Here is a 21,275-nt window from a genome sequence, read left to right as displayed (position 1 = left end):
CGGGCGTGCTGGAGCCTATCCCAGCTGTCTTGGGGCGATCAAAGCTCAATAGGGAACATTTTAGCACATTGGTTGTTTTGGGTTAAATTTAGTTTAAGACAGGGGTGTCAAACCGTAATGTCTCGGCCCTCCATGGCTTGAGTTTGACACCTCTGGTTTAAGAGAGGTTGCGGCCCTTATCAGAGAGGACAAAAAAATGTATGGTACTGTATGGTACTGTATGGTACTGTATGTAGTGTGGCATGTTTGGGTGTATTTAGAAACTGGTAATTGCTGGCTTTGTCAACAATAGTGAGCTTAGACAACCACCTACAGGAGAAAAAGTGAAGTTTCAGCCAAGACGGCGTGCCAGGGCGAGCACATTCAATACAAAGTACATAAGAGTCATACCCATTCATTCATTCATTATAATTATTATCACGCAGCAATTTTGGTCGCTTTCCTTTTCTTTGGTGCACTGTCATCGGGAGACTCAGCCTTAGTGTCCCTGGCGGAAATAAGAAAAATACAACATATTTCATGTTTTATTTACACCAAGATGCAAAAAGCAAAGGTTATTACAGAAGAGAAAAAACACAAGAAACACACACTTATTAAATAAACACATTTCAAGTATAAAACGCATGGGTACTCGCCACGAATGAATGATAATGGAAGATGATCAGATGATCAGATGATCCATGACTAGCCAAACAAGCTTTTGCATCTCAGCACACAACTATGGTGAGTTCAAGGACTGCTAAACAAACCGCAAAATCCTTAAATGCTTAAAAACATGATCAGTGAAGCGCCAAGACAAAAACATGTAAAAATTGCGGTACATGTATGTACTACAGGCATGCTGTACCTTTTGCTTGTGTTATCCTGTATTTATACATTATTTACAGTATTATACTAAGAGATCTATCATAGTAAAATAAACTCTGCAGGAGGTTTTATATCAATGTTCTATTTCCCTTGAGCGCCATTGAATTGACCTTGACTGATTTGGTTTCAGATGGACTCTTTGGAACAGATTAATAATGAAAACCAAGGTACCACTGTATGTAAACTAAGTAAAGTAGCTACTGAGGAACCGTTGGCTGGGTTTGTTCCTCATTAACTACTATTTTGTGTACCTGGCTGGAAAGTGTTTTGTTGCTAACAGCAGGAATGCGACATATTGTAATCCAAAAAACATGATTGTATGGCAATGAAAATTAAAAGTACAAGGCGGAAAACTGTATTGTATTGTAAAAGTACTAGCCAGCACCCGATCATCTACCTTTATTACCACGGTACTTATCGATCTCACAGCCAAGACTTCTTCGTACGTCCCAGTCTGGCCAACTTGACCTTCACCTTGTCCAAGTTCTCCGGACTCCTCTTGGAGGTGCATTCCACCGTGGAGTCCGTCTCAAAGGAGATAGCCGGGGCGTGCGAAAGAACCCCTACGGGCTTCTCGGCCACGGCCGATCGGGTCTGCAGAACCAGCTGACCTCTGAGAGAATGCCTGAGTTGCAGCAGGAGCGGGTTTTGCTTGGAGTACATCTTCACTGATTCCGTCTCCTGACCGCAGCAGGTGGAGCATGCCGAGCAGAGCACACGGAAAATGTAGACCCAGCCCAGGTAGTGGAGCTCCGCGATGTTGAGCACGAAGCAGCCCAGGCTGATGCTGAACATGAAGTTGAGGAAAATGGTCTTCTCTGTGGCACGAGATACAAAACAGTCTGTGCGAGTCGGGCAAGGGTAGGTTTCACAGCGGTACAGGTGAGGCACCTCGAACCCGAATAACAAGTACTGGCCCACCAGGAAGGTGATCTCCATGACGGATCGAAGTAACACGTGAAGGATATAAATGAGCAGAACCTGGTTGGACTGCCGAGTAGGGTCTTCTCCCAGATCAGCTCGAGCCTCCTTGAGGAAACTTTGCTGCGCTCGTTCGCTCTCGTCCCAGTCCTCCCTGAACTGGGGACAGTAAGGAGACACCCCCACCCGTACCGCCTCCATCCCGTCCTTCTGTCCGGACCTCTGCCTTGAAGGCCTCCGCCTCAGCACCGCTGCCTGTTGACCGTCCACCTTCTCGTCTTTGGCAATTTTATGCAAAACAAACACAATGTAGAAAATGGATGGGGTGGACACCAGCACGATTTGGAAAACCCAGAATCGCAGATGCGAAACGGGCGCAAACGTGTCGTAGCAGACGTTGTTGCATCCGGGCTGCTGGGTGTTGCAGGTGAACTTTGACTGTTCGTCGTTGTAAACGGCGTCTCCCACCAAGGCCACCAGCAGGATGCGGAAGATCAGCAGCATGGTGAGCCAGATCTTGCCGATCACCGTGGAGTGATTTTGGACCTCGGACAGAAAACGGCCAAGAATGGACCAGTCACCCATGACTTGACCTTGGGCAGAAAAGAACAAGACTTAGGTGTTGGCCGTGTAATAAGGTACGTCTTTGATGATTCAAATGTTTACTTTCTTAAGCTAAGAATAAACAAATTAGAGGCTAACTAGTTAACCTGGAGGTGGCTGTTTCTTATGCCCCTGCAGTGATCCACAATATAGGGGTGTTATTTCACATCTACGGGGCTCTAATAATGTTGTATTTAGAATGTCAAAAAGGTTTGGTCACAAATACCGTATGTTTTCATGATCACAACAATGATCTTGACACAGTAAAACGTATTAGTATGGCATAAATACTGGCCCTGTATTCACTTGGTATCGGACCGATGGAAAAATGTGCAGTGTCGCCCACCCCCACTCAACAACATACTGTGTTTTGGTTCCCGATTGGTTGCATTTGTATTTTGATTCACCATTTTAGCAAACAAATACACAGTCGCGGTATACAACATTTAATATATGCTGGATTATCTACTGAGGCGAGGCAGAACACAATAAAAGTTGAACTTACCTTCATGTAAACTTGAGCTTTGTGGAATAAATCATGACATCATCGCTTTCAAATGCATTTTTTTTGTAATCTTCAAGTTTGGCTGCGATGAATCCAGTGGAAGCCGCTAAGGGAAATAGGCTGACCACACATAATGAAGCAGTGCGTCTGAAACCGCCATTGTGCAGCGTGTCTACAAAGGCAGGCGATGTACAGTGCAAAACACAATGTGGGGTGGGCTGTGGGGGGGGGGGTTCCTTTTCTGAAAAGCCGGGAACGCTCCAACAAAAAGTGTATGGAATGAACTGGAACGAGACAATACCGGTTTATGGAAACGCTTGCTGTTTGGCAGGCTCCAAAAGTAAACTTTAGAAAGAAAAGTTTTAAGAGCTGTTACATGTTTGTGTGTGTGTGTGTGTGTGTGTGTGTATGTGTGTGTGTGTACATCCACAATCACTGAACGCACCACTGCAGCACTGACAAACAAACAATACATCTGCTGAACATCAACATACAGAGAATGTCACAGTAAGGATTTTGGAATCCTGATATAAAAGGCTTAACAATTCCCAAGTTGGACTTATGTCAGTTTGAATGTGGAGAACAACACGCTAGTTGACATGCTAACACACGTAGACCGTTAGCATCATGACAGCTGCTCCGTTTCAACCCAGGCCATGGCTGCACACTTTCATTTTCAGTGGAGAGGTGGGCGGTACTGACGGCGGATCCCCGCATGTTCGTGATTCAGCATTCACAGACCTGCGTGTGCTCCAAAACATGTTATGGGCAAATAGGTGTCACGCAGCCAGGAGATCGGAGATCGGGAGATCTGGCTTTGAATCTCCGCTTGGGCATCTGCCGTTTCCTCCGACATTCCAAAAACATGCATGTTAGGTTCATTGGTGACCCCGCCTCTCGCACAAAGTCAGCTGGGATAGGCTCCAGCATACCCCCGCGTACAGAAAATTGATGGATGGATGATGGTCTAATGAATCATTTTTTGCTCTAGAAATAAGCTATGTGTCTGTAATATATGTTGATGGGCATATCAATAATGCCAGGCACAACTAAAGGTACATTTGGAAAAATAGAATCATCACAAAAACACCTTTTTGGCAGTACAATGCTATAGTTATTAATGTAAGAACTTCAGTGAGTTTGGTTTGGTTATTATCACGAAAACCATGGAAGTTTTTCTCAGAAAATGGGCCATGTGTCAAAAACAGACTTTTTTGGGCATATCAATTATTTGCAGGTTTTGTCATTTGCTTGAGATAAGAAAATATGCATATACATACATACATACGTGTGTATATGTATATATATATATATTTGTATTTTTATATATTAATAAATGTATTAATTATATTATATATATATTAATTATAATTTTGTAGAATAATATATTAATATATTTTAACTCCGTTACACACACACACATATATATATATATGTGTGTATGTATATATATATATATATATGTATAGTAGGGGCTATCAATCAATTACAATATTTTATCATGATTAATCGCATTTGTCCATAGTTAATTTGTATTTAATCACAATTAATCGCATACAGAAATAAGTTTCCATCTATAATAAATCTCTTTGTGGGAAACGATTCTACATACACAGATTTGAAAAAAATATATATATTTAAATAATGTAGATAATATATTTTATATAGTCTATATAATGTAATATAGTATAGTTGTATAATCATGTATTTATAAATTAGCAACTTAGTATGAATGAAAAACAAATTGCAAAAGCCAAATATCAATTGTGCATCCATGCAATAATATACACATACACAGGAAAAAGCCAAAAGAAACAAATAAACTGTACATTTTCTATAATAAATATCAAGTCTTGATAATAATAGACATCACACAACACATTTGTAAACAATGTGGGTCATGCAGATTACACTTTACATTTCTATGAGTATGATTCCCACTCAATATATATATTATATAGATATATAATATATATATATATATTAATTGTGTAGTGTAATGTTGCAGCTTTTTTCACTTTGGAAAATAATGCAAAACAGTTTTTATTGGGGTACACGCGTTTACGTCAATAGACGTGCTTAAGGATAAAATATTGAATAAAACAAATTTGAATCTGTATTTTACACAAGAAGCAACCCTTCCCGAACAGCATGACGCTCAAATCGAGCAGAAATGTTAACATTTCGGGACATCCGAAGTGATTTTATTTTGGTCGCGCTCGTCGGTCTGACAGGAAGTGGTCGCTGCTGATGTCCAGCTTGCCGCTTTGTTGAGGAGTCCTGCTGGGTTTCCTGCAGATTTTATCATAAGAGTTGCAATGGAACCGAGCTGGAGTACGTTTTTATTCCAAGTAAGTGCTACGCGTCGCCTCTGATGTCTGTGAACCGGCGTGTGCGCGGTTTGGGTGTGCAAACGGTGTTCGTCAAGCGGTGACGTTTGTGTGGCTTTTTCAAATGGAAGTAGAGTTTGCCAAACAAAACAAAGGTGTTAGCATTAGCCCTTTAGTTAGCTCAACCTATAGCAAACTCCTCCAGCGAAGACGGGAGCCGCGTTGGATGCCCAAACGGCACCCGGATTGTGTTGCTTTAATGGCTGGGAGTTCATATTATTTGGGTTTTTTTCTAGTCGGTCCAAAAACATCAAATCTCCGCTGAGCTACTGTTGCGCGCGCGCTAACTGGGGGTAGCTCGAGCCATTGCTTTTGCGTGTAGCCGTGCCTAGCGTGGAGGCTAATCGTTAGCCCAGCACGGTTTTTTTCCCTCCCCAGCACTGCAGCGATCTCCTTCGCAGTCGAGTTATCTACTTTCCGTGGGCGATTTACTGTCATTTGCGAGCGTGTGTCCTTTTCTAGGCTGCATTGGAGAAACTGTGTTTAAGCACAGCCGGCCAGGCTGCTGCTAGCTTGCTACAATGTTAACTTGTTAAGGCTAGGGTTGTTAGCACGAGGGGGCTTGCAAAAGCGAAACTGCAAGGATTCCCAACATGATTATTTCTTACCACAAACCAGCACAAAGTAACATGGCAGCAACGACACTTCAAATATTAATTCGGCAGAGGTAGAATCGACCATTAGCACCGTAAGGAGACGCCGACGATGATTTCAAAGTTCATTGGGGCCTTTAGATGTCAATAGCGGAGCCCGGTGGTGTACAAAGAGCGGCCCGCGGGCCTTTAGCGCCCCCAGATATGTTCTTGTGTTGTGACATTGGGCCACACACACTGAAAATAAATTCAGTTTTGAGAAAAAGTTTTTCCGAATGTTAGAAAAAATACACCTAGGTTACCCCGGTTGGTTTTTTGAGATTAATTAAATTAAATTATAACTTAAACAAAACAGAGCAGTTAGCCGTCTACTTTAAAAAGTAATCTATTGTGTCTTATATTTGACCTGGTCGACAGAATTCAGAATTAATGGTTCCATTCATCAAAGCAATTCTTCCAGGTCCTGAAACCCTAGACCATCACACTACCACCACCATATGTTACTGTTGGTATGATGTTCTTTTTCTGAAATGTGGCGTTTCTTTGACAAAAATTCTGCAAAGATGAGTGGGCCCAAATTTCTCCACAGCGCTCTAAGAGACTCATTGCAAGTTATTGCAAATACTTGATTGCAGTTGTTGTTGCCGAGGGTGGCCCAACCGAAAATAAGACGTCAGACAGGGCAAACACTTTTTCACACCATTGTATAGAAGTAATGCTGTTTTGCTGAAAGATGTGTTTCACGGTGGATGTTGGCTATTGGGCTCCGTAGCCATGGTGGTAGATCCCCCTCGCTGTGCCTGGACTGCTGTGTCATTGTACGGGGAGCTCGCACGGGAAATACTGCTCTAACCGCTGGTTGATTATATTAGTAACTAAGGTTTATCATTCAAATAAGGATCTGGATTGGATGGGAAAGACTATAAAGCCGCTGTAAATATTGCTACTAACTCAAAAGGCTGCTCATATTTTCTGTTATAGCTTATGACTTATTTTTTCCCGTGCAACGCCCCTTCAACCGCACCATGAGTTTGATGCTACTAAACTTCCTGGGTTCCGTGCCACGTCGGGAAACTTGAATGACAAGTGTAACGACACATACACACGGCGAACATCATTCCTGCTCCGTGTTTAGCACGTTAGCACACGCCGTTGTTGTGATCACGTGGGCTCTATCGCCTGGATGGATAGAGACGGTCTGGAATCGAGTGCCAATATCAGAGATTTTAGCTGCAGATATAATCTGATCTGACTTTTTTTGCTGATATCAATATGGCATTGGGACACCTCTTTACATACAGTACATAGGGACTTATGAAAACTGTTTTATTTATTCCCTAAATTCATTTATTTTTCAGTTTTTAATTTAATTTTTTTCTCTTTTCCACTTATTTTACCCACATAGTGTTAGAAATTTGGCTTAGTAAATGAAATGTCTATTAGCTCAATACAAAAATCCTTATGTTTCTTGATGCAATACATCATTGGCCAATTTTGTCATTGTGAAATGGATGCCTGGCTAACTTTTAAACAAAATCATCAACAAACTGTACGATGTAGTCACCCATGTACAGAAAACGGCACTCTTACTGTGTGTTGACAGTTAAGTCGAGCTGGGTGCAAGAATAAACATGCCGCTCGTCTTTTTTTCCCCACTCAGAATCTGGTAAAACATTCATTCATTCATTTTCTACCGCTTTTTCCTCACGAGGGTCGCGGGGGGTGCTGGAGCCTATCCCAGCTGTCTTCGGGCGTAAGGCGGGGTACACCCTAGACTGGTCGCCAGCCAATCACAGGGCACATATAGACAAACAACCATTCACACTCACATTCATACCTATGGACAATTTGGAGTATCCAATTAACCTAGCATGTTTTTGGAATGTGGGAGGAAACCGGAGTACCCGGAGAAAACCCACGCATGCACGGGGAGAACATGCAAACTCCACACAGAGATGCCCGAGGGTGGAATTGAACCCTGGTCACCAAGGTGAAATTATACTGTACAGCCGTACTAGCATGCTCTGCTAAACTAAGCTAACCCCACTAGATTTAATTCATGCGCCAAAAGAGAGGAATTTCCAAGGCTTACGATATACGAAACAAACGAAAATATACATTTAACTTCTATCACCCTGTCATGATAATGCATGTTGATCACGCATCCTAGCCGTGTCCTGCTGCAATAAGTTGTCTGTGTAATGAAACCATGTAGCTAGCACGACTAAACTCAACTGCTGCTATTATTACATACATAATGCCTGTGAATATTACAGTTTTTTGCAGAGGACTCTGCCAGTAGTAACAGTTATGCCACTATTCCTTCGTCTCTGACAACTAGCGGTGTTTTGACATCCCACCACTCCTGCCCACCCAAACATGGTTAAGCAAAACAATACCGTATGCCGCTTGTTTATTGCATGTACACTATGGTTATGAACTACTGTACATAAGGCACCATATTCACAGAAATGGCTTTTTAAATTCAAGATCAACCTTAAAGACTGTATGGGCTGCCGTTGGTTGGTTGTATAGGACTTATTCCCTTATCAACATTAGCAATATACAAATATAATGTGTATTTATAATACAAAATGTCAGCTTCTTTTGCTAGATCGGGCTAATCCGGTTGCCGTATAACGTTGGTGACTGTGGGCCGCACTCCCAACACAGTGTTTGCAGTAATGGCGTCAAAGTTGGTTACCGCTCGACTCCTGCCACCCGCAAGAAGAAGAAAACGCAACACCGTCCCATCCGTGGTACCGTGTTGTAGTTGGTTTCATGTTAGATGTTGGTTTCAGCGGTAGTTCCCCTTCACTGTCCCCGGCCTGCTGTGCAATGTTGCTGCTCTAACCACTGGTTGTTTACATTGGTGACCGTCAATAAATTACTTTGAATTTTTGATAGTTTGTTGAGAAAAATATCATATATTCGGAAACTCAAACGGTCTTTTGCAGGTCTTTGCGTTTGGCTATATCTGTCCTGAACATAACACGTTGCGAACAATGCTAATTGCAGCGGGGATTGCAGTCATCATATCGCAACAGTGTGACAAATCTAAAAACGATTTGACAGTGTGTGACGGCCTCCAATTTTCTCCGCCATTCTAAAACACAGCACAGTGTCTCGTGCTAAGTAGGGATACAGGCGGCAGCTGAATATGTCCCCCCCCACCCCCACCCCCAGCCTCCGCGCATAGCGCCGCAAGTACATCGGCGCTGTTCTTCATAAAAGAACACAGTGGGGTAAAACAGCACACGGTATCCTGCCCCCTCCCAGACTACATCTCCCTTGCTTGGCTGACCGCTTTGGGATGCTTGACTGAACCTGAAAAGCCAAGGGTCAGGTCTTTAGCCCTGTCCTATGTTAATTGCAGAAAAGAACTAGTCCTCCTCGATCACATTGTTTCTGAGCTGACCGCTTGCAAAGTTGACGGTTACAATGTGAATCTCTCGCTTTCTTTCTGCTCCAAGTATTCATGCAAGCCCCCGCCGTCTGTTCTGTCTGGCCCACTGGGAATCTGCCATGACCAATTGGACAATGCCTGCCGGCAGCTGCAGACTTCAAATGTCCCCTGTACACATTGTTTCAGGAGCTGCTCCTGGGTCCTCTACCTGCTTTATTAACTTTCTCTCTTTATTTGTGGACACAATTTTCTTGTTTAGTTATTTTTTTTCAACTAAAAAATTTAGTTTTCCCATCTTTTATTTTTGGACATTACATTTTTGTAGTTTGTCCCTGCACTAATTCATCAACCTTTTTTTGGTCTATTCAATGCGATCTATTGTTGGTATTAAAAAAATTAATTAGTATTTTCAAACATTAAAAAGGCAAATGAAGTAACTAAATAAACTAAAATCCAAATATCAGGCCACCGCAGGAAGTACGGCATCTGGCAAAAAATCCAACAACAAACTTTTATTGTATTTATGCCTTATTTTCTCAGATTTTATCAACTATATATGGTAACACAATCATAAAGCTGACTATAGGGATGTTATTTTGTATCTGGAGATCTCTAATGTTAAAACTGTATTTAGAACATTGTAATCAGGTTTTCTATGCCATAACTACAGAAATATTCCATTTATTAATATGAAATCCTACCCCTCAGAAATTCACTTCTCACAGTCGGGTGTGTAACGAGGGATGACAGTAATGAATTTAATTTCTGATACTTTTTGATGGTGCTGCCGAAGTTACTTGATTTGTGTTCTGTTTGACTGAAAATGAATGATTTTTTGTCTCTGTAGCAGGCCAACGAGGCCCTCCATCACCAGCATCAAGTAGCCGCCAACAGCCTCTTGCCTTTGCTCAATTCCGGAACGGAGCCACCTGATCAAAAACCAGTGCTGCCCATACCGTTGGATCAGAAACCGCCGGTCAGCGCTGCAGAACTTCTCAAAGACAATGTGGCCAGCGGGACTGGGGGAGGAGGCGGCGGCGGACCTCCACTGGCGGTGATCAAAAAGGAACCTAAATCAAAGACGCCCTTCATTTGCGGCTACTGCAACAAGGCTTTCCGGGACAGCTACCACTTGCGGCGGCACGAGTCATGCCACACCGGCATTAAGATGGTCTCGCGACCGAAGAAGACACAAAGCGCTCCCACCATGGTGCCGCTCATAGCCACGGTACCTCGCGAAAACAGCGGAAACTCTTCATACATAACTACTGTAGCCGGCATCCTGACCACAGCCACCACGTCGACGGCAACGGGCACGAGCATCATGACTCCGATGCAACACCAACAGCAGCAGAGCATCCCTAAGAAACCCTCCAAACCCGTGAAAAAGAATCACGGCTGTGATATGTGCGGAAAGGCCTTCCGAGATGTTTACCACCTCAACCGGCACAAGCTGTCACACTCGGATGAGAAGCCCTTCGAGTGTCCCATCTGCCACCAGAGGTTCAAGAGGAAGGATCGGATGACGTATCATGCACGCTCCCATGACGGTGGCGTCCACAAGCCTTACATTTGTTCTGTATGTGGGAAAGGATTCTCCAGGTATGTACCATATGATGTGTCTCCTTTGAATGAAAGGTCCAGATTGGGGGTCTCCAGTCCAGTGGGACTGATGTGAAAATACAGTCACTAGCCACGTTTACATGAGGAGTTTTTCTCTTTCCCAACGGAATCTTTCCAAATGACCTTTCCGAAAACAATGGTATACATGGAAAGGAATATTCCAATCGCGTGTCTACATGCGCCGCTATAATCAACCAAAATAGTCAATGGGGCATGCCCAGTAAAACGTAAACACCAACATCACGTGATACCGACTTCCTCCAGTTTTTCTTTCACTTGTTGGAATAACTCCGAATTGCCAGTTTTTCCTTCGTCCAGTCTTGGAATTTGGTTTGAATCAAAAACAAACTTTCCTTAGCAGTCCAGTGCCGATTGCTGGCCTCCATTTTTAAAACTGAACGACGTCTGAAGCTGCGTGTTCCGTCATATCTGAGCACTCGCTGAAAGAACGCACCCGGGATAAATTTAAACAGGAAAAGATACAATTCAATCTTGCTAATATTTTATAATTAAAGTCAGGATATGTTTTATATAGATATATATATTTTCTTTTTGAATAAAAGTGTACTTGTGAATGGCGTATAGAAGGGTTTAGATTGTGTTCCACAGATGGCGCTAATGCACACCAAAGCTGCTTGCCAACCGCCAATAAACAACAGAAGAAGAAAAACACCAGGAAGAAGAACGCAGTCTGACAACTTTCCGTTTGAGCGGGCACAAGATACCTCAACCGGATTAGGGAAAGGAATATTCCACCCCTGGGAATCCCATGATATATTCATTGGGATTGGCACTTTTCTTTGGGAATGAGGTGTATACAAAGGTTACATTCTTTCCCTTTCAGCAAATAAACAAATAATTGGAATATTTGGCTCCATGTATACGTGGCTACTGACTATCTGAAACTAGGGCTGAATTAGTAATAGTATTCCAATATGACAAAAGAATATAAATTGTAATGTAAAGGATTACAAGGTAGTCAATGACACATGGTGACCAAGAGTAGCGTGGGGTACTCAAATACACATCAAACAGTCCACGAATCCAAGGTTAACGCGTCATTGTAGTGATATATTGTTCCATTGGGAATCTCGGCTCTCAGGAATTCCAAAATGAACATACCTCCTAAAATAAAACCTTTTTGGTTAAGCTTTGTTATGGTCTGATAAACTCCTCCATCAGAGGCTCTACCACTCAATTCCATTTGTCAGTATGAGGCTTATGTGTTTTTAATGAGAAATCCCATTGCATTTCTTCCTAGCTTGTGATTTTCATGAAGGCATTATCATCAACACCAGATCATATTCCGGCCGAAGATGTCGGCAAAAAGGGGAAGTAAATAAAATACAAAGACGAACCGCGGAAACACTTGTTGGTACTCTTCTGCAAAAGAAATAAACCCAGGAATAACTGAAAGCTGACAATATGGGAAACATGCCTCTGCATGTTTATAGAGAGTAAATACTGTACCATACGTACTATGAATTATGGTTGTACGGGTGCTTTGCTGGAGCCCGAACAGGGGGTCTGTGAAATGAAATGCAACGCAAGCTCAAGCTAAATGTGTTGCACAATGACCCAAAACACACAAGCAGAAATAGTCAAGAATGGCTAATGGCCAAATGCTCAACTATTCTCAAGAAAAAAATCGAATATGATATTTTTTTAATGGAAATAATAGTGTCAATGTGACTGCATGTGAAATATTTTTGGAGTGAGAATGTCAATACAAATGTCCTTTATTGTGTGCGTCTCTTTGTGCAGGCCTGATCACCTCAGCTGTCATGTCAAGCATGTCCATTCCTCCGAGAGGCCTTTCAAGTGCCAAGTAACGGTAATTCCCATTCCTAAATCTTTTTGGCCAAATATGATTTCACTTTAATGCTAATGGTTTGATTTCATTAGAACATGCATCAGATTCCAATTGAGTGCATCCCATAATCAGTTCCCAGTTCCACATGTCCAAAAGGAGTAGGAAGAAGCAAAGCTTATTAAATCCTACCCCTCCATCTGGTACTTTTACAATCACTAACTGTTACATTTGTTCACTTCCTGCTTTCCATAATACAATTTGTTCATTTTAGTTTGTTTTTTAGTTTTTTTTGTATTATTTTGAATTGTTTTTATTATTATTAAATTATTTTTTATTGTTTTTATTTTTTGTCCCGTACCAAAGTACTCAGTGATATGAGCATCCAATGCCATAATGGGTACCATAGTAAGTGTCAATATAGTGATATATACTATAGCACATCATGACTGGTTCAAGACTCTTCATCCTTGCATTTTGCAAATTTATTTTATTTATTAATTTATTAATTTATTTTATTAATTTAAAAAAAATGTTGTTTTTACATTTCTTTTAATTTTTTTCTTTTTTGTCCCGTACCAAAGTACTCGGTGATATGAGCATCCAATGCCATAATGGGTACCATAGTAAGTGTCAATATAGTGATATGTATAGCACATCATGACTGGTTCAAGACTCTTCATCCTTGTATTTAGCAAACATCAACTGCTTGTATTGTTTCTTGAATTGGCTCATCGTTGTGCATTGTTTGATTTCCTTACTCAATCCATTCCATAGTTTGATTCCAACTTGATTTAACTACCGCTGTAGCTGCGGAGCCTACTGTCCAACTACAAAGATAAAGTGCTTCTGAACAAAAGTTTGTATTAAAAATGTTGTCAGCAGAATAAATGTTTGGCACTGTGTAACATAGGTACTAAAATTCCTTCTTTTTGATAATTCCATAACAGATCTTTCTTCTGTTTTTATCAGGCTTGTACATCTGCCTTCGCTACCAAAGACCGTCTCCGCTCTCACATGATCAGACATGAAGGCAAAGTCACCTGTAACATCTGTGGCAAAATGCTCAGTGCAGCCTACATCACAAGTCACCTCAAGACTCACGGCCAGGCCAGCTTCAGCAACCATTGTAACAAAGGTAGGCACTCGCCGGAGCTCCTAATTTGCCAGTCTGGCTCGACTCAACATGCTAGCCGAGTCGCTTTTATTCTGTAAATACCCATTCACAACACAAATGCAGTCAGGTCAACAACAATGCTCCACATACAATAAAGAAAGCCAAGGGAAGTCTAAAACCTGGACCAGAACTGATACTCTTTGTTAGAAATTGAAGTGGTCCTGCTACCTGTTGCTAATGATGGCTCATCATACAGGTACACTTGGCAATCTTTCAATAGCAACCAACGGACCACAGAAGATAGGGGTCATTTACATATGCACAGCCTGAAAAATGAGCATCCGCCCTTGTGGAGACAAAAATGACGTGGCGTGTCAATAAGATCCACAAGACATTCTCCATTTATGTTCAAGTCGTTTTCCTAACTCAGACCTGAATTACTCCTCACGCTGTACGGTACATAGAAGTAATATATACATTTTTAAAAACTTCTCACGCAAGCCCACCACACAATGACAGCACTCCGGGCACTGGGAGGGGTAACTACCGCTGTAGCTACGGAGCCTACTATCCAACATTGCCGCACCTAGCATGTCGGTGGATGGCTCTTTGCACGGCAACCGGATGGGCCTGATCTCACAGTGAAAGCAGCGCAGCCCACATAGAAATAAAGTAAACCGAAGGGGCGGTGAGACCAGCTTATTGGGCGATAATGAGACCACTATGTCGCTAAGTTATTTATCACTGTCTGTTTCATAGGAACAATCATCAGCACCATCTTTATCCTTGATGATGCTTGTAGCGTTCCTTTTCTTTGATGCACTGCATTCAGAAGAGTATGCCTTATGCTTGGGAGACTTTACCAAGGGAAAAAAGTTAACAAAAGCGACGTCATCCTTCCTCGGTGATACACTATGTTAATGGAACCACTCCCTTGGTTGTGTTTTGGGGGTCATTGTGAAGTCGGGGAAACTGCCTTGGCCCAGAGATCATGTTCTGCTCTAGAATGTCACAGTACATGTTGGAATTTATGTTTCCCTCAATGAATGCCAAGTCACAAAACAAATATAGGTCAAGAACACCGCACCGCCTTCTGAAGTGCTGGCCTCAAACAATGACGCTACCACTGCCATGTTTGAGTGCAGGCCAAAAACACAATTATCTTTTTCACTTATTGTCATCATCGATGGCAGGCGAGAGGGACCACAAACCGGAAACCAGAGTCCACCACACGGGAGTTTAACGCTAGCCATCAAACTAAAAGCTGGACCCGTAAACTTGATCTCTAGCACGACTTCTAAGGCATCAGGAAGTGAGGTTTAACACCTCCTCCTGCACAGACGGGCATGGAAAGCTCCAATACCGAGTCTCCGTTGCTACGAGCCTGGAGTTTGTTTATCAGGAAGATTATAACATAATATTATTGTTTGGTGTACGTGGGTGACAGCAGTGTGATAGCGCTAATTAACTTGAGATATGCAGATTAGCACTCGGATATAATAGTGTCATCAAACCTTATCTTTTATGCATTCGCACACGGCATCAGCGTTTGGGAACAAGGACATTTATTTGTCAGCACATGCACACAACTATGGCGCATTCAAGGACCTGTCGAACAATGTGGGAAGCGTCGCCGCTCACTGAAATTGTGAAAAAAAAAAAACACAAACGTGTAAAAACTGGGAGTTTATTTATTGTTGCTCCTGAAAATTTTCAGTCCTGTGGTTGGGGACCCCTGGTTCGATTTCACAAGCAAGACAAAGTGGCATGCTGTGATGAACGAGGGCCCAGTCGGCCCGTTTGGGTTGTATTTTTGCTAACACAGGTGCCAACTATTCTGCATTTCAAGTGTAAGTATTTGTGACAAGGCCACGTGATTATTAAAACTAGTCTTTAGGGTACAGGTCCCAATAATTACAAAATATTATTTCCCCCCGTTTCCATTTCAACCCTCCCAGATGATGGCGCCGCTGCCCTGTGCTATTATAACCCCTAATGTGTCTGTATTTCTGAATAGGAATAAGTGACTGGCAGTGGAACCACTCAGGGCCACGAAAAGGTAATCCAGTCCTGTAGTTGGTAGCAGACCCCCCCCCCCCCCCCCCCCCAAACACTTCACTCTAAACTCAGATAAACACAAGTGGCCAGTTTTTAGTCACTCAGGTTTTTACACGCATGCGGTGAAATGTACTAAGGTTCGTCCACGTACGTAGCGTTGCATAGCCGTGCCGGCGTAAGGTTAAAGTTCATGAAGCAGGATCAGTAGATTAGAATTAACCACAAACTGGACCATCATGCAGGCTAGATGCACATTATTGCTTTTTCCTCACCCGATGGACTCTTCAACTGCTTGTTTGTCTGAATAGTTTTTGATTTGGTAATCCGTAGTACGGTATGTTCCGGATGAATCGGACATGGCTAACTGACATTGCCCCCACAATGTCATAGGATTTTTCTATTCTCAGTCACGTGTTCTAGTGTTCATCTAGCCTCCTGCGCACACAGCTTAGGCATACAGATGTTTTTTTTTTCTCCACAATGTATTTGTTTAAAAAAAAATCAGTTAGCTGGTTAGTCTATTGATCCTGCTTTTTGAATTTACCCCTTAGGTGAGTTGACGGTAGGAGAGATTTTAAATAACTCCTTCCAAGTCCTAATTGACAACTCTCATAAAGGTAGGTTTCTCCAGCAATATCACTACAGTTGGCATAATGTTGACATATGATGTGTGTACATTTTGACTGACCCGGGTAAGTTGCGAACGAGATATTGGACTGTTTTGCTGATTTGTTATGAAGCGTCCATCCAGGTTACTGGGCTATTATCCTTTTGTTTTTTTTGTTTTTTTATCATAGATGCCAACAACATGCACAACAACTCGGCCGCGACGACGCCAGTGACCAACTCGGCGGCCATCACCTCGGCTATAAACCGAGGCGGCAACACCAGCAATCCGGTCACCATCGCCGCTCAGATGAACATCACCACCAGCACCGTCAACATCACAAACCCGGTCAACCTGGGCCCGGTCAACCTGGCCTCGGTCAACATCCCCACCACCGGCCACATGAATATCGCCCACCCCGTGGCCATTACCACCCCCATGCCCATGAATATCACCGGCCCGCTTAACATTGCCATGAGGCCCATGGAGAGCATGCCTTTTCTATCCCAAGTTCTGCCATCTTCGCCACCTTGGTAGAGAGGGTTTTTTTCATAGTAACTGCCTAATAATAATAATAATAATATACCAATGTGTCAAATAGTATCCAACCGTACCCCCACATAGAAGTTGTTGCTGAAAGGTATCGATGTTAGGAGTTGAAAGTCCCAAGAATGAATTATGGCGTCATTGCTCAGGTGGTAGAGCGGTTGTTGAAGTAGTTCTGAGCACGAAACCAACCCCTCCCCAGTAGTGAATAAGGTAAAAGTGCATTCGGTACTTGAAAGGTAGAAAAGCGGCATACAGTGGGCCCGTTTATGTTGACAACCCGTCCAAGTCCAATCCTGGTCCACCAACGAGTTCTTATGAAAGTGCCTGCTTAGGTTGATGTGGTCCCGGGAGCGAATAAGTCGGAGAGGCAACCGGAAAGGAACTTGCAACTTACCCTTTCAAGTTTAGCCGCGGGACCAAAGGTCCTTTCTTCTCGGCCGTTCTTCCCATCTGACGAAAAGCAGTCATTTAAATGTCTTCACAAATGAAGCAAGCGTCTGTCGGTTCCAAAACATACTGTAGGCCCACGCGGGGACATCGACTTAAACGGGTTCCACTGTACACATGCATTCCCGTGTAGCATTCATCACATTGATGCAAAATATTGAATTTTTCAAAAGTATTTGCTCCGACGCTTCCTCCCAGCCCTTGAATTTGCTTCAAGAAAACGAACAGAAGAGATGAATGTACCATGTGAACATGTCCTTCTCTAATCCAGTGCTTCTCCACTGGGGGGTCCATCATAACTCCTCAAATTGCGGACATTGTTCAACTCCAACTTCTATTTAAAGACAGTTAGGCGGCTGCCAAGGCACGCGACTCGAACACGTGGAGCATTCCCAGACATTATTGCCGTATTATCATCACTATTATTATTATTATTATTATTATTATTGCCCAGGAAAAGACCCGCGACCCACCAGTTGAGAACCCCTGCTGTAATCCATCAAAGGGACAACCTTGCGCTTATTCATGAAGACGTTCTGTTCACGTTCTAATGGTCAATTGTCTCTCGGTTATTTCTTTCATTTAAGTTGAAGCAAGCATTTATGCCAAAGATTTTACACAAGTAAGTAACACAGTAAGTAACACAGTAAGTAACACAGTAAGTAACACAGTTCCCTTGGAATGATAGATTTTTAAAAAATAGTGCAGACGCTTGACATTGCAGTGAACCGCTGTCTTAAAAGAGGCTTAGCATTCGATGAATTTCATATTTTTCCCACGTTCCCCCTCCTGCATTTTTCTATCCCATCAACGCCGATGTTTTTGAAACAGCACAAACAAGGTTATGGATTTGGATGTTTTTATCAGGCAGTTATTATTGGGCCTTGCCGGCGGCCACACATGAAATGTGTGTCCCTTGTTTGCTTGTGAACAGACTCGTTGGAGCTGCGTTACATGAGGTGTGTCCTTTTCCACAGATCTTGAGATTGTATCTAGTTGTCCGTGTGTCCGTGAAGCCAACCCTTGGAAGGAAGACTTCCAAGGCGGTGCGATCGATGTCAAAATGTGACACCTTAACGCACCCGAGGCGGATTCCCGGGGGTGCGTGACACATGCTTCCCGATAAGATTTTTTTACACTATTTTTTAGAGGACTAATCAGTATTTAATAGTTGATGCATTTTACAGTTTAAGTGAAAAAAACTGCTTTCTTAGGAGGGTGGTTGTTATATTTTGGATTTTGTTGATGTTTCAGAAACTGGTAAGATTTGTTTTCAATTCAACTTCTCCCCTGGCTGGAAACTTGTCATTGTTGGATGGTCCACACTTCTTGTGATTTTTTTTTAATTTCAAGTATTTATCTAAGAAGGTGCCAGCAAGGAGGGAAAAGACAGTATTATGAAATGTCAAATAGATGATTGACTTGTTGTGTTTTTAACTGTAGAGAACAATATACAGTATTTCCATAGAAGGTCATGGATTGCTATCAAGACCGGTCCAAAGTTGGTTGGAATGTTTACGTGATCCTGGTTACTGACATCAGTGTATTCCTTGACCTATTTTTTTTTGTAATATTACAACACTTATTTTTATTGCCTTTCAACGACGGCAGTGCCACTGTGACTTTATAACCACAGCCAGCCATGCAGGAACTAGCATCCGCGCAAAAAGATAGCCCTCACATTTGTACCACAAAAGAAATACAACACTTGAAAGTAGTCAGTGTACAGCTGTGGATAACGGCAGTGCAGGTTTACCATCCACTGACAATTTCTCAGCACATTCTTATATATATAGCGATAAAAACAAAAACTACTACTAATTCATATCTTTTTCCAAAACACCTCCATTTTTGTTTTTAAACAATAGAAAATAATGAAAAAAAATAGTACTTGTGAAATTAATTACAAACCAGTACCAAGACCAGTACCCCCGAATGACCACTACCTTGCTGTGGAAGGTACCCAAGTATGTCTCTAGACCCGAGTTCTGTGCCCAACAGCAGGGGCGCTGCTTGGGTCCTCCCAGGGGCTGACAGCATTGGTGCCATGCCAAAGGTCCCTAAGACTGTCTTGGTCGGGATTTGACGTTCACTGTGAAATGCAGTCATTTGCCTTGCCAGCTATTTTTAGACACTAAAGTAGTCGTTGGACAGTAAAACTATACCGCTGTACAAGCTGTACGCTGACTAACTTACATCCGACGCTTCCTGAAATGAGTGGCGTACAGTTGATCCCCGCTTTTCACCAGCAGATGATGAAAATCTGCAGTTAAATACACGGCACGATCCTCCTGCTGACCTGATTTAGGATCAACATTTGCATTAAGCCCATCAGACACTTTTTAAAGCCATGCCCGGTACAAGTAAATGTATCTTTATTTGGGACAAATATAACAAAAACTGCTCATACGAGTTCATTTTTTGGCAGTACGACGTAAGAACGTATGTGATTTTGGTTATTCTTAAGAAACCATAGAAGTTGCTACATATTAGCTCCTATTATCATCGCTATATCTGTCCATACTAAAGTACCTTTAGTTGTATCGGGCATTAAAATGGATCAGTCAACTGAAGAAACAATGGCGGTCGAATCAGACTGTATTTATAATATTTAAAAATGGCGTAATTATACTGGTTTACACATTTTTAGACTCAATCTGCTTCCGAGATAGAAGTAGCTAAATGAACTGAAAATCAATTGCTAACTGTGTTGGTTAGCTATTTATGATTTATGTATGATCGTAGCTATTTACGAGTTAAGATATTTACCTGTAATATTGTTTGACATCAAGATCACATCTCTTTATACAATAGATTTAGACATTTTTGCCTAAAAATGTAATGACTTCAGGAGGTTTTCCACCAGCTGCTTATAATTATCAGCCTAGTAGTTTCCAGGAAGCTGATACAAAGGTCAATTTCTGATACCGTAAATGAAATTTCTCTACATGAACGCATTTAGTTCGCTTCCAATAGAGATTTTAGCAATTTATCATTTTAGCATTTTGACCGGCTAACTGTATCTTGTAAACAATAACCAATATGCAGTCCTCACTTACTTTTTCTTTATGAGTGACCCAAACAAGAAAAATGCTTTTATTCCGGAAGCATTTAGCTTGTAGGGGAAAACCGTGAATGCTGAGAATGCGGGGATACGCTGTACTCGCTCATATACTCAATACTGCTTATGTCAACGCTGGCGACTTCGATGAACACGACACATTGGATTAAGTTTGTCACTTTTAAAATGTCCTGCTAAACAAGTATGACTTGTGTGTGTATGACTTATGTAGTATGACCTGTGTATGTATGACCTATTGTTGTATGACCGTTTGGGTTGTGAGAAGAGAAGTTTATTCGGTTTATTCTCTCAAGTTGAAACTCAGTTTCACTTTATATTCAAATTGTTAATGGAGGCATTTATTGAAAAGGAGACTTTTTGGTTTACAAATGGAACCTGATTATTAACGACAAATAATTGGCCAGTATTTGAAAAACAAACCTACCCCTTTGAAATGATATCCAATGTTTTGAGGTTCATAGTTTTCATGTCCAGAAAAGTTTTGTCAGAACACATTTTTGTTGTTTTAGTGGTTTTTGAAGAAAAGGTCAGAGGTCGGCTCACCTGGTACGTAGTCTGTTGTCTTCTAATTTAGAACAAATCACCTTTAACTGTTTGGAATGATTATTATTATTATGATTATTGTTGAAATCCTTAGTGTGTATGATTGAGGCCAAAGAGGAATCGTCAAGTTCATTGTTTTGTTTTGGTTTTTTGC

At 41.9% G+C, this 21,275-nt stretch overlaps 2 protein-coding genes across 5 annotated transcripts; one reads left to right on the top strand and one right to left on the bottom strand.

Moving 5' to 3' along the window:
* Positions 1–539: 539 nt before the first annotated feature.
* On the bottom strand, positions 540–3,069 carry LOC131134843 (gap junction delta-2 protein). The gene is made up of 2 exons (XM_058080501.2): positions 2,897–3,069; positions 540–2,381 (listed from the first exon to the last, which is right to left on the bottom strand). The coding sequence occupies exon 2, from the start codon at positions 2,371–2,373 to the stop codon at positions 1,291–1,293; it is 1,083 nt and encodes a 360-aa protein (XP_057936484.2). The 5' UTR covers positions 2,374–2,381; positions 2,897–3,069; the 3' UTR covers positions 540–1,290.
* Positions 3,070–5,149: 2,080 nt separating this feature from the next.
* LOC131134838 (vascular endothelial zinc finger 1) lies at positions 5,150–17,528 on the top strand. 4 transcript variants are annotated; one of them, XM_058080489.2, is made up of 7 exons: positions 5,150–5,247; positions 10,133–10,887; positions 12,673–12,742; positions 13,691–13,856; positions 15,853–15,894; positions 16,445–16,510; positions 16,691–17,528. In XM_058080489.2, the coding sequence occupies exons 1-7, from the start codon at positions 5,215–5,217 to the stop codon at positions 17,035–17,037; spliced, it is 1,479 nt and encodes a 492-aa protein (XP_057936472.2). In that variant the 5' UTR covers positions 5,150–5,214; the 3' UTR covers positions 17,038–17,528. The 4 variants fall into 4 exon arrangements, with proteins under 4 accessions (XP_057936472.2, XP_057936473.2, XP_057936475.2 ...); XM_058080490.2 differs by lacking the exon at positions 15,853–15,894; XM_058080492.2 differs by lacking the exon at positions 16,445–16,510.
* Positions 17,529–21,275: the final 3,747 nt, after the last annotated feature.

Source organism: Doryrhamphus excisus, linkage group LG8 (assembly GCF_037039965.1).
Source record: "Doryrhamphus excisus strain RoL-2023G ecotype Guam linkage group LG8, RoL_Dexc_Guam_v1.1, whole genome shotgun sequence".
Classification (NCBI taxonomy): Eukaryota; Metazoa; Chordata; class Actinopteri; order Syngnathiformes; family Syngnathidae; genus Doryrhamphus; species Doryrhamphus excisus.
Note: the sequence above shows the minus strand (reverse complement) of the source record. Positions and strands in the feature narration are given on the sequence as shown.